Here is a 14106-nt window from a genome sequence, read left to right as displayed (position 1 = left end):
ATCAGTTTTTTGGCGACTTACCTAGACGGTGTATGTTGAGGTGGTCTTACTGCATAGGTAGGAACTGCGGCGTTATTCGGTTTATAGGACTGTGAAGTAAGAATAAAATGTATGTAACAAATTGTTTAAAATTATGTTCTTAGTTCTAGAAAAGGGTCCCCTACTTGAGACCCCCCCAAACACTATGTTCAAGAACAGAGTTCTGCTAACTAACAACAGCTATAGCTCTGGTGGAAGGAGTCTGTCCATTTATTACATGGGCTGCCATTTAGTTGAAAGGCCAAACGCAATACTACATTTCTCCTGTAGTGGCCGCTGCAGGTAAAATGAACAGCCAACAGTTCTTTAATCCCCGCCTCCAGGCAAAATCAACTTACGTTACTGATCCTGAGGTAGGAAATCTTTGCATCTTATATTTAAGTACTCACGTTTTCATATAATGGTTGGGGAATATTTCTGTTGGGTCCCATGGGTGGCACATTTCTGGGAGGAGCAGTAGCTGCAGGGCCTCCAACTGGTGGCACATTCTGCATATTTCTCTGAGGTCTTGCATTAGGGGGAAATCTAGCTGCTTGCATTTGTGATGCATTTCTTGGAGCACCTGTTGAGGCACCACCTCTATCTGGTACATTGCTTGGAGTATTTCTTGGTTCTCCTGCAGTTGGACCACCTCTGCCAGGGGCAGTTTTACGTATCTCTCTGTTACCATCTTGTGTTGTACTGTTGACAATCAAAAAGAGACAGAGAAAGAGAATGCCTGCTTTAATCCGTGTTGATGCTGCAGTAATAATAGGACATTAGTAGCTGGATAGTCCCCTCTACAGACACACAGACTGCATGTAATTACCTATTTGGGTAAAGCAGTCAAGTTACTTAAAGGGAACCTGTCATGTGGATATTTGATTATAATCTAACTAATTATATACAATCATTAACTACTAAAAAGTACCTTAGATGTATTCACTTACTGGTGTGACAGATGGTTACCTCATAATATACACACAAAGATGCCACATGCTGTATGCTAATGAGCCGATTTGAGTCCAGCGTGATGTCAGTGAGTCCAGCGTTTTTTTAATTCAGAGCTATAGCCACTCCCCTGACCACCTGCTGCTGATTCATATGGAAAAATAACTGTCACTCAGCAGCAGGTAGGCGGGGAGAGTCAGGAGCTCATGAATATTCAGGACTCATCATTATGAGCTGGAGCTTTTCAATACAAGATGTTGGCAGATTGACTGGGTCAATTAAAGAAAGTGACCCAGCATTTTGCTAAGAGAATCAGTCACTTATTTATGTTGCCCTTAGTTAGGACACCTTGAAACTGGTGACAGGTTCCCTTTAAGCTATCTCTCTCTCATTAATTCTCACTCTCCCTCAGCTGGGAGAAAGTAAAGGGCTACATTAATTCATGTATTGGATGTAAACACTAAAGGGGACCATTATCAATCTCTGTACACCAGAAAACTGGCATCAAGAAGTTTGTGACTATCCAGGGGCTTTGTGCCCCACTCAGCATGCTTCCAAAAATTGGGCAGAGCAGGGATTGGGTGATGCACGGCTGGGAATAGCCGATCATCACCGGCCTCCATAATGGCGTAGATTTCAGTTCTGGTGCACGGATACGTACAGGCTTGCTAAACACATGAAATTAAAGTTGGCAGAAATGGCTGATTTCAGTCATTTCATCCATCGTTTGCAAAACTTGCGTTGGCCAAATATCTTTATGGCCATATTGGATTTTAGTCATTGTTGGACGAAATTCATTCAAACGACTATTTTCCATTGTCCCCGAGGACCATGGAATCCGTTTTTTAAAAATCTGACACCCTGGTTGGCCAGTTTCGGCTGGCATGTTGCTGGTGGAATTGTTCGAACCATGGACAACTCATCATTGACTAATATGATGGTACAGCTCATTACAAGAAAGTTTGTAATACATCTTATCAGAGAAAATGCCTTGTTCTCCATCTAGCAGCTCATTCTTCCTCCCCCTCCAAAGTCTACGGGCAGCATGTGAGCTGAACCTTCATTGAGCTGACAGACAACTTGTCTCTCAAGATGATGGACATAGCAGAACATGTTACTTTAGGAGGAGGAGGGGGAGAAAGAAGCTTATTTTTCAGCTAAGATACATCCACATTTATGGCCATCAATGTGTGACTTTTGGGAGTCCTACAGATCTGACGATCATAGTTGATTCTGTGCAATACCAGACACATCACCGTCCATGATAATGCTGATTATTTATAGAGATGGCTCACCTACTAATCACCATATGGAATGGGTGCTCCTGATGAAAAGATCCACCCAATCTTCTAAGTAGCAAATATGAAATAGAAAAAAGTAGTAGGGCACACCTACACTTGGTTACGCATGGAGAGTTATTTTGAACAATGTATATTTATTTCATAAAACATTCAGAATATTTAAAAAGGAATATAAAATCTGTAATTAAAACACAAAATATCTCATAAAATCACATAAAAAACATAAATCACAAAGAAAGGTAAAGTCTCTATATATCCTTAGTGCATATAGGTGGTGATGATGATCCCAGTAAAGTGACTTGGTGTAAATGGCGACGTCTGTCCGATAGCCTCACCAACCTGGCTGGTATTAAGGTGGGACGGGCATTTGTTTTATACTGATAGTCTTTTTTGAGTACTCAGTTGAATCAGTTATGCTGACCATATGAAAACAGTTACTTTTACGATCGTCTATAGTGTTTCGTATGGTGTCTTAGATGTCGCTGTTTGCATGTAAGTTCAGCGTTAGTTTACTCACTGTTTCACTGGATTTGCCGGCTTTACTGCGTATATCGTGGCGTCCCACGTGTAGCTCGGTTGTTGCAGGCAGTGGTCTGGCCTCCAGGAGTATTATCAGCGGTATGTGTCTCATATAGGGCTTGGGGGATCCTCGGTAACTAACTGCAGATGTGTCGATACAGTGAATCCCTGGAAGTAATCTTGTGCATATAGTCAATTTGGCGCAAGACCAGGTTTCACTGGATATGTGGATTTTCGGCGTATGCCTTGTAAATCGCGTCACCGATCCCTCTCCCTGTTAATTGCTTGAAGCGCTTTAGTTTTCGGTTTTGTTGCTTATTTCATGAGAATTATTGATCATATTACCATACACGTTTCGGAGTTAACTAAGACTCCTTCCTCAGTGGAGTACATGCAAACAGCGATATCCAAGACACCATACGAAACACTATAGACGAGCGTAAAAGTAACTGTTTTCATATGGTCAGCATAACTGATTCAACTGAGTACTCAAAAAAGACTATCAGTATAAAACAAATGCCCGTCCCACCTTAATACCAGCCAGGTTGGTGAGGCTATCGGACAGACGTCGCCATTTACACCAAGTCACTTTACTGGGATCACTACCTATATGCACTAAGGATATATAGAGACTTTACCTTTCTATGTGATTTATGTTTTTTATGTGATTTATATGAGATATTTTGTGTTTTAATTACAGATTTTATATTCCTTAAAATTTTCTGAATGTTTTATGAAATAAATATACATGGTTCAAAATAACTCTCCATGCGTAACCAAGTGTAGGTGAGCCCTACTGCCTTTTCTACATCACTGTCCATGTCTGGTACTTCAAGTGACTAGAGCGGAGCTGCAGTCCCAGATAGAATCACACCAATCATGGCAGAAAACACACATATTTTGCTGCTAGGGCTGTAGAATGCAACCCGGACCTGTAACAGTGTGCCAGGGTTCTCTTCACGATCGATTCTTATATGAAATAATATTGCTCTCTGCATGTTGACCAGGTGAACAGTGCCAGTTTATCATATTCAAAGTGTGCCAGGGTTCTCTACCTTCTATGCCACTGGTCAATCCACGACAATCACTTACCCGTGTGATCTTCTCCTTCCACAGAATTTCCTCTTTAGTTCATTTCTTCGGAAAAATAAAAATACTCCAAGAGCCAAGAGAGGTAGGACCAAGAGAAAGAAAACAAGCAGCCCATCCCTGAGAGAAGTGTCTTTATCTGTAATGTTCAAGAAACAAAATGGAAGCCTATGGTCAGGAACAAGGACTAGAAATATACTGGTACTTTAACTCAACATGAATGTTCTGGGAAATACTGTAAAAAGAAAAACTACAACGGCATTACTAGACGCTAACACAGGAGGCCGTCCACTTCTTGTGTAGTGAACAGAGCTGGTTTCTGAATGTTGCTCCCATTGAAATGAATGCAGTAATCCGCTCAATCTACTACATGATGGATGGAGCTGTGTAGTTCTGGAGCTACTATTAAACAGCTGGCGGTGCGATCAGATACTGAGGACTATTCTGAGGATAGGCAGTCAATATAGGAGTGGACAATCCCTTTAAAGGTAGTCTGTAGCCTCGATTAACCACTATTTACTGACACTGACTATATGTCTATACTCCCGTCCCACTGTGCCTCCACAATGTAATATTTTGACAGGACTCATGAGTTCGAGCTCAGGAGGACTTCTGCATTCTGTGTGCATGCTCGTGAGTCCTGGCAATGTATTACTGGGGAATGTGGGAGGAGAGCACAGACATATAAAGTACCAATCAATCAGAGGTTAGTGTGTGGTCAATCAAGGGGACAGACTCCCTTTAATGCTTTAAAACAGTTCTGATGTAGTATGTAGTTATTCCCCATAAAAAGGACTTCTTCACCACTAGTTTCCATTATCATACCGTTATATGTAGGGCCACTCTCAATGCTTCCACCATAACCCTTCTTTGTGCAGTCTGGGTAGGCCCAGCCGTCATTACAGTGACAGTTCTTATTGCTGTTACATACCTAGAAAACAAGAAGTCAGAAACACACTGATGAAATCCATATCTGCTGGTCACAGTGGTATTCCCACCAAAGATATTTAGCTCATATCCACAAGATATGCCATAAATGTCTCATATATGTCACTCCCAGTGGTGAGACCCACACCTATCTCCAGAAAAGAGGTCTCCGTCTCACCTAGTAAGGTGCCCATTCATTAAGAGAATGGAGCAAGCATGGGCAGGACTGGATTTGGAGGACATGCCATAATTGTGTATTCATGGATTCACCTCTCTTCAGCCAAAAGGTTAGTGAGGTTAGAAACTGATGGGGGGCTTGTTGTCCAGTTCAACACTAGAATTCTACAAAATGTCCCTTTTTCTGATGTAGCATTAAGATTTGTTTTACTGGAACTAAACACTCAACCAAAACTAAGGAAAACTGTCTCTTCCCCCAAACTATACAGGTGTTGTCCTGAAATCTGCCAAACCTGGACTTGTTGGACTGAGGTTTTGGTGCAGCTGCTTAGTAATAGAAATTCAAACTCCAACAGTGCCCCGTAGAAAAAGACTTTTCAGCTCTGAGTTGGAATACACACTTTTGATTTGAAAGGAGGAGGAACTATATAGAAAAAGGGACCCTGTCATTCTTAAAATGTCTAAGGTTCCTCCCTGTTGAACTCCATAGATATAACATTTATGATGTACCTGATTGATATGGCAAGACTATAAAATTTGACAAACCCCCTTTAAATTGAGGAACCACAAAGAAAGCAGTTTGTCAACTCTACAATTTAAATAGAGGGGACCGTAATGGGCCCATCAAACACCCCTGATGTATTCCATGACAAAGAAAGATAGGAGCACATATCCAAAAACTTTACTAAACTAAAGCTGGTAATGAGCATGACACTACCAGAGAATCTGGGCTGAGATAAGCAACAAAAATGATGGATAAAAGGTGCCATACTCACCCCATTACCTCCACACTTATTTTGTACATCACAGTCATAGCCCAGTACTGATGCATCAACACACTGGAAATCCTTACAGACCTAAAATGAAGAGACAACACAAATCCTTTAAAGACAGATAAAAGACAGATGACATTACTTCCTTGGAATAGAAGAATAATCAGTGTATAGCAAGGAAGGATCAAATAGGTTTTTGGAATCCTTACCTTGCCTTCTGCACACTTGGTGCCCTCATTGACCATAGCAGGATCTGGAACATCGGTACCAAGTTGGAAATCCACTCCCCAACAGGTAATACCCATACCTGGGACCACGGTCGTAATAATTGATGGCTCAATACCAAAGATAGGCATGGATTTCACATTTTCACACTGTAACTTTCCGCAGAGTGCATTCCTGGGGACAGAAAAGTTATGAATATAACAGAGCCAGAAGACACATCACTGTACACATTACCAACATGTGCCAATTACAGCCATTCTCTAAAGCAATGACCACAAAATACATGGTTGCGCCAAGTCCTCCAGAGTGAGAAACCCCATGTATGATGCCTGCATACATTAAAGGGCATACTGAGAGGAGCTGCCCCAATGAAAAAAAACCCCATTAAGAACACACAAAGGTCACTGCAAGTCACAAAAAAGTAGACTTTGCTGTTGACTGCTCATTTTCCCTGCAGCGGCCACTACAGGGGAAATGTAGCATTGCATACAGCTCAAATCACTCAATGAGAGTGGTCTTGTGGCTCTCCACTATGGCTCATAGAGAGGGTGTCTCAAGTTTGGAAACCCCCTCAATAATTTTACAAGTAGGGGGCTTATGCAAAGATACAATCGTGTGGTACACGTGGTCTTCAGTTCTGTACTTTACCCTATTATAAAGGTTTATCAGAACTGCAACTGATAGGAAATGCCAGGGTTCATATGCTGCTAAAAAAAGTGACCAAATGCCAAAGGTTTCTCCAGGCCGAATCTTACAACTTACCGTGATTCACACGATTTGTATGTACTGCCTTGATAACCGCAGTTCCCAAATCGGTCGCCTTTGGAGTTTACATTTTGGAAACAAATAGGAGCAGCTGCCTTTGCATCTACAACATACAATCATATACACATATTAGAAAGCTGCCAGGACCCTAATAGGACCACTTAACACCAAACTGGTTTCTAGGGCAGTGTTGTGCAACCTAGGTGTTGACTGAGAAACGCTGTCATAGATTGTAAGCTCTTAAGGAAACGGCTCATCCCCATAATGTACCACCCACAGTGGTCCATGGACACGTTTGGTGTATGCACCGGGAGCATTTCCTCATGCATGCGAAGTGTGACTATAGACCCTTTTACTTTCATACATAAAATTGTGAGGATCCCAGTGATACAAAAGATTGGACAATGGATCTCGGTGTCCCTTGCCACCTCCGTGACCTCCGTTCCTAGAAAGGTTCTCTACACAAAGGCTTCAGAACAAAAAATACCTGCACTGTTTCCTTCGTAACAGCAGTTCCTCTCTGATGGCATCTAAACATGTGGCCATACTGCACATCCAATAAGTAAATGGGAATACCAAATTGTGGCACAGCTCAATACTCAGGTCAAGCACTTACTCTGTCCAAAAATTCCTTGGCACTGGCCATCATAATACTGGCAAATGCCATTGTAACAATAGGCTTTGTTGTTCTGGCAGGGGTTTCCATTTTGAATGAATACGTCTGGTTGGCAGAAAGGTGAAGAACCATTGCAATACTCGGTGAGATCGCATTCATTGGTCACAGCTCGGCACACGGTACCACCAGGAGAAAACTGGAGAGAAAAAAATAATAATTAAGAAGAGGTGATTAAGAAATATCGAATTTGGCAAAATGACTTCCACTACCCATGTCTTGGCAGTGTCAAGGCTACATGCACACGACCGGGTGCCCCCCGTGGCTGTATTGTGGCCCGCATACAGCAGGTCCGTAATACACGGGCACCGGTCGTGTGCATTCCGTATCACGGACCCATTCACTTGAATGGGTCCGCAATCACGGAGATACGGAGGCACGGATCGGAACCCCACGGAAGCACTTACGGAGTGCTTCCGTGGTGTTTCTGGCCGTGCCTCCGCACCGCAAAAAAGTAGCGCATGCCGTCGGACCGTCGGATGCAGATCGCGGACCCCATTCAAGTGTAATTTGCGGTCCGCAGCACGGGCACGGAGCCCTAACGTTCGTGTGCATGTACTGAAGCAATTATTGCTAGTACAAAGTATACCCACCTGCACCTTTCCCCAGAATTAAAGGGGTATTCCCAACTAAGACATTTATGGCATATCTACAGAAGAGAGAGAGCCGTGCATGCATGGCCACCTCTCCATTTACCTCTATTGGACTGCTGGGAATGGCCAAGCCAGCACTTGGCTATTGTCTGAAGTCCCATAGACGTGAATGGAGGGTGACTGCACTTGCATGGAGTGCCCTCATTTACTTTGGGGGGGGAACCCATTCTGGAGATGGGAGCGGGTCCCAGGGGTGGGACCTGCACCTATCTGACATTGGTGGCATAAACTAACATTATGTCACCAATGTATGAGATGAGACAACCCCTTTAATTCCCTATCTGGGGGCGAGGGGGTGCAAAACTCTACAGAATTTCCCGGAGAACCGATTTAATTATGTTAACGTCACTGTACATATATGCCGGGTATTAGCCTGGGCACTGATAGCGGGCAGTCATACCTAACTATACCCTAACAGACAATACATAGAGTATACAATCCTACAGTCCTTCAGTTACCCAAGGCTTACCAGTCAGGATGCCCTGTCCTATCTCCTTGTATGCCCTGATTATGTTTGCCTGCAGCATTCAAGGGGTTAAATGACTGAGAACAAAGGTTCCTCTGATCTCAGTCAGAATGGTGCGGTAGCTGTGCAGAACAGTTGTTTTACTCCCGTCATGGTGGACTCTGAGGCACTGCTCCTGTGCTTGTACGCCCACTACCACCCCCGCATAGTGACTTCTCATCGGCGTAGAACACACAATTTCAGCGAGTGTTCAGTCTTTGGGTAATATATAAACTGTGCATTACTCTCACCCGGCAGTTTTGGCAGCAGCCGCCATTCGCACACTCCGCTCCCGAACGCAGCTTGCACGTCCCAGGCTGGCAACATGGATCCTTCTCACATTCCTAGAAACCCCCCAAAAACACAGAAAAAGCAGAGAAGTCAATTTTTTTCCCCAATGTTACAGACTATGCTGTGCAAGTCTCCTCCTGCCCACCAGGGCCAAATCCTATTTCACTTTTTATACAGCATTCTGATGTCTGCCAGTTGCAATGGATGCAGTGAGATGTAAATTAATCATATACAGAACATAACAGCTTATTTGGGGGGGGGGGGGGGGGGGGGGGGGGAGTGCGAGGTCTGCAAGCTGGAAAACCCCTTTAAACACCAATAATTTTTTTGTTGTGAAGCTACTCGGCCACTAGGGGCAGTTCCGTGAAGCTAATGGTATATTTATGTGCTCACCTTTTCATTTCCACAGTCGCACTGCTCCCCTGGGTCCACCAATTTGTTCCCGCAGAAGGGGGCGGTGTAGGACTCATCTGGCCTAGGCATATTCAGTAGGCAACTCCCTCCTTTGTTCAGAATCAGCTTCTCAAAGTCGTCTTCGCTGCAGCTGCTGAAGTTTTTAGAATCTCTGCCGAAAGGGGGAAAAAAGCAGGATTATATGTAAAAGGCCGGGCGACATGTGTCACAAGTTGCGGAAAAGTTACGCAACAACAACCAAAACCCCCCCCCAAAAAAACAGCCAAGTCACATAAAAGTCAAATGTACATTATATTATAGTCAGTGGAGTAAGTCGCATGCAACAACACCAAATCCATCAGGTCTGGATTCTCTGCTGCCTCTCACTGCGACACTGACAATCATTATATCCAATGTCACCCCAGCCTAAGGCCTCATGCACACGACCGCGCCGTTTTTTGCTGTCCACAAACCGCGGATCCGCAAAAAACAGAAGCGGCCCGAGTACTGGCCACCTCGTATCTGCTCTGCGGCTCCTGTACTGACCACCTCGTATCTGCTCTGCAGCTCCTGTACGGACCACCTCGTATCTGCGCTGCAGCTCCTGTACGGACCACCTCGTATCTGCTCTGCAGCTCCTGTATTGGCCACCTCATATCCGCTGCAGCTCCTGTACGGACCACCTCGTATTTGCTGCGCAGCTCCTGTACTGACTACCTCGTATCTGCTCTGCAGCTCCTGTACGGACCACCTCGTATCTGCTCTGCAGCTCCTGTACGGACCACCTCGTATCTGCGCTGCAGCTCCTGTACGGACCACCTCGTATCTGCGCTGCAGCTCCTGTACGGACCACCTCGTATCTGCTCTGCAGCTCCTGTATTGGCCACCTCATATCCGCTGCAGCTCCTGTACGGACCACCTCGTATTTGCTGCGCAGCTCCTGTACTGACTACCTCGTATCTGCTCTGCAGCTCCTGTACGGACCACCTCGTATCTGCTCTGCAGCTCCTGTACGGACCACCTCGTATCTGCTCTGCAGCTCCTGTACGGACCACCTCGTATCTGCTCTGCAGCTCCTGTACGGACCACCTCGTATCTGCTCTGCAGCTCCTGTACGGACCACCTCGTATCTGCTCTGCAGCTCCTGTACGGACCACCTCGTATCTGCTCTGCAGCTCCTGTACGGACCACCGCGTATCTGCGCTGCAGCTCCTGTACTGACCACCTCGTATCTGCTCTGCAGCTCCTGTACTTACCACCTCGTATACGCTGCAGCTCCTGTACTGACCACCTCGTATCTGCTCTGCAGCTCCTGTACTGACCACCTCGTATCTGCTCTGCAGCTCCTGTACTGACCACCTCGTATCTGCGCTGCAGCTCCTGTACTGACCACCTCGTATCTGCGCTGCAGCTCCTGTACTGACCACCTCATATCTGCGCTGCAGCTCCTGTACTGACCACCTCGTATCTGCGCTGCAGCTCCTGTACTGACCACCTCGTATACGCTGCAGCTCCTGTATTGGCCGCCTCATATCCGCTGCAGCGGTGGTCAGAACCCCTGGACACGAGCAGTGTGAGTTGTCAAATTCCAGTTGAATTAACTGCAGACAGACTTACGTGGCTCCGGAGTTCATAATGCAGTATTTCGTAGAGCAGGTGCAGCCTCTGTCGTCGTCGTGATTCATCCCCAAATTGTGACCCAGTTCATGAGCGACAATTGAAGAAAAAGACGGTACGTTCTGATTTGAGAACTAAGAGGAAGGACATAACCCATAAATACCAATCACAGAAGAAATCTAGAAGATCCGAACTCATCACAGTGCTTCACTTGCAAAGTATCAGTGGCCGCAGTGAGCCCTGCCCCTATATGTGCTTGTGATCTGCCTGATATGCTGCCCCTCTTCTCACCACTCGTGCTGCTACACTCAGTCACAGTAAAACTGCCTGCAGTCACCACTAGAGGGAGCAGAGAAACGTGCCGTATACAGTGTTACACTTGAGCTCAATGTGTAAAGCATATGCAGCAAGCTCCCACTAGTGGGGGCTGCGGACTGCTAGCATTTTAGCATAGGCCTACGTAAGGGAACTGAGGTCCTGTATCAGAGCTCTGACTGAAATCTACTTCTCATCTCAGCTGAGGCTCTGGCTGCTGCCCTGACTCTTCTAGTGCTTTACACTGCAGCCCTGCTTGTTCACATGCTTACCATGTAAGCGCCCCAGTGGAACACTCCAAAGGGTTAATTACTGCTAAAAGGGTTACTTTAATGTTACAAAGTTAAATGTCGTGATGTACTCTTAAATCGCTTTTTTTTTTTTTTATTTGTGCACTATGTATACCTAATGGCAATGTATAGACAACAAATGGTTAACTAACTGGCACATCTGGTTATATTACCAGGGTGATGGACTTGGTCCAACCCTCCTGTAAAGTAGGCCCAGAGAGAAGCCTCATCCAGGAGACACCACTCCTGAGACTGAAAAGCTGCCAGAGAGTTATGGAACTGCCAGGATACCCACGAGGGAATGAGAAGAGGCAACCATAGAAGGTCTAGAACCACCAAGGTCCTGCACTGGGTTTGGACAGTAAGGTATTAAAGACTACTGCTGCGGAGGGAGTTCACTGCCTTTCTAATGAACTGACCATGAAGATGTCAATTTTGCACCCCTCGGCCTGGGAACTGCAGAAAGAGTTAATGATAATGGAATAGCATGCCCATGGTTAACTTGAAAAGATTGCAAAGTGCTTAAGGAGTCACTCAGGAACTACTACTACCATCATCACTGCCGATACACTGGGGAAAAGTAAGCTCTGCCATAAACGAGTCCTATTAGGGGGTATCCTAACAGATATTGATATAGTACAGTTTTCATACCACATTTATTCCACCTGCGTGGCTCCTGGAACAAACGGTACCCACAAAGGCCATTCCTGCGGTGCCCCCAAATCTTTTCTTCCTGCAAAGATAATAAAGAAAGACATCAACTGAATGCAGCAAAACCATAGTCTAATATCCGCTACAGGCTACGGCCTAATTATAACAACCATCATCTTTCATTATGTAGCACCACTTTATAATCAAGAGGATACAGATACAGCAATACCAGGCATTACACAGTAACAAACCAATCAGCAATTCAGACAATAGGAGCGAGGGCCCTGCTCACAAGAGCTTACAATCTATCAGAAGATAGAGGTGACTCGAGAGGTAAAGGCGGAAGGCTACGGAAGATGCTAGCCACAGATATAGAGATGAAGCCCTGTGCAAAGGCCTCTGGAAGAGAGCGAGAAGTTAATCTGTAGTCTACAGTGGATGAGCATTGCAGTGACTGGAACAGGGTGGAGGCATCGGTCTAGTAGTGACTGGCACAGGGTGGAGGCATCGGTCTAGTAGTGACTGGCACAGGGTGGAGGCATCGGTCTAGTAGTGACTGGCACAGGGTGGAGGCATCGGTCTAGCAGTGACTGGAACAGGGTGGAGGCATCGGTCTAGTAGTGACTGGAACAGGGTGGAGGCATCGGTCTAGTAGTGACTGGCACAGGGTGGAGGCATCGGTCTAGTAGTGACTGGAACAGGGTGGAGGCATCGGTCTAGTAGTGACTGGAACAGGGTGGAGGCATCGGTCTAGTAGTGACTGGAACAGGGTGGAGGCATCGGTCTAGTAGTGACTGGAACAGGGTGGAGGCATCGGTCTAGTAGTGACTGGAACAGGGTGGAGGCATCGGTCTAGTAGTGACTGGAACAGGGTGGAGGCATCGGTCTAGTAGTGACTGGAACAGGGTGGAGGCATCGGTCTAGTGACTGGCACAGGGTGGAGGCATCGGTCTAGTAGTGACTGGAACAGGGTGGAGGCATCGGTCTAGCAGTGACTGGCACAGGGTGGAGGCATCGGTCTAGTAGTGACTGGAACAGGGTGGAGGCATCGGTCTAGTAGTGACTGGCACAGGGTGGAGGCATCGGTCTAGCAGTGACTGGCACAGGGTGGAGGCATCGGTCTAGTAGTGACTGGAACAGGGTGGAGGCATCGGTCTAGCAGTGACTGGAACAGGGTGGAGGCATCGGTCTAGCAGTGACTGGAACAGGGTGGAGGCATCGGTCTAGTAGTGACTGGAACAGGGTGGAGGCATCGGTCTAGTAGTGACTGGCACAGGGTGGAGGCATCAGTCTAGTAGTGACTGGAACAGGGTGGAGGCATCGGTCTAGTAGTGACTGGAACAGGGTGGAGGCATCGGTCTAGTAGTGACGAACAGGGTGGAGGCATCGGTCTAGTAGTGACGAACAGGGTGGAGGCATCGGTCTAGTAGTGACTGGAACAGGGTGGAGGCATCGGTCTAGTGACTGGCACAGGGTGGAGGCATCGGTCTAGTAGTGACTGGCACAGGGTGGAGGCATCGGTCTAGTAGTGACTGGAACAGGGTGGAGGCATCGGTCTAGTAGTGACTGGAACAGGGTGGAGGCATCGGTCTAGTGACTGGCACATGGTGGGGGACATATAGATGAGCCTGGCTGCTGCCTTTGGGATAGATCGGAGAGGGGAGAGCTAAATGAGGGGAAGGCAGATCAGAAAAGAGTTACAGTAATGGAGGCGGGAATGGATCAGGGCCACAGTGAAAGCTTTGTTTGTTTCCAGATTGTGGAGATGTTTTTAGGTGCAGATGGCACGAGCGGATGAGCGTTTCAATATACAGGGTGAATGCATGCTGCCTAGGAGTTCTAGTAGAACACAATATATACACACGGAAATGAAGATATGAAACTCAAATATCAGGTTTTGTTGTAACCTCTTGCATGGAGGCGCGCCACTCTAAAAAGGGCACACCCCCCGGGTTACCAAAACGCTGTCCCTC

General features: G+C 46.2%; 1 protein-coding gene across 1 annotated transcript in view; it reads right to left on the bottom strand.

Annotated features, from left to right (window-relative positions):
- Positions 1-14106, bottom strand: part of ADAM9 (ADAM metallopeptidase domain 9) — a 111122-nt gene that overhangs the window by 2274 nt on the left and 94742 nt on the right. Inside the window, exons 10-21 of the mRNA XM_040414752.1 lie at positions 12134-12215; positions 10878-11011; positions 9261-9432; positions 8828-8920; positions 7362-7557; positions 6743-6848; positions 5965-6154; positions 5759-5839; positions 4704-4809; positions 3882-4017; positions 429-720; positions 22-89 (exon numbers count right to left, since the gene is read on the bottom strand). Of these exons, the coding sequence (XP_040270686.1) occupies positions 22-89; positions 429-720; positions 3882-4017; positions 4704-4809; positions 5759-5839; positions 5965-6154; positions 6743-6848; positions 7362-7557; positions 8828-8920; positions 9261-9432; positions 10878-11011; positions 12134-12215 (1656 nt within the window). The remainder of the gene's footprint in view (positions 1-21; positions 90-428; positions 721-3881; positions 4018-4703; positions 4810-5758; positions 5840-5964; positions 6155-6742; positions 6849-7361; positions 7558-8827; positions 8921-9260; positions 9433-10877; positions 11012-12133; positions 12216-14106) is intronic.

This window comes from Bufo bufo, chromosome 1 (genome assembly GCF_905171765.1).
Source record: "Bufo bufo chromosome 1, aBufBuf1.1, whole genome shotgun sequence".
In the NCBI taxonomy this organism is placed as follows: Eukaryota; Metazoa; Chordata; class Amphibia; order Anura; family Bufonidae; genus Bufo; species Bufo bufo.
The sequence above is the reverse complement of the archived record's forward strand: the minus strand, read 5'-3'. Positions and strand labels throughout refer to the sequence as shown.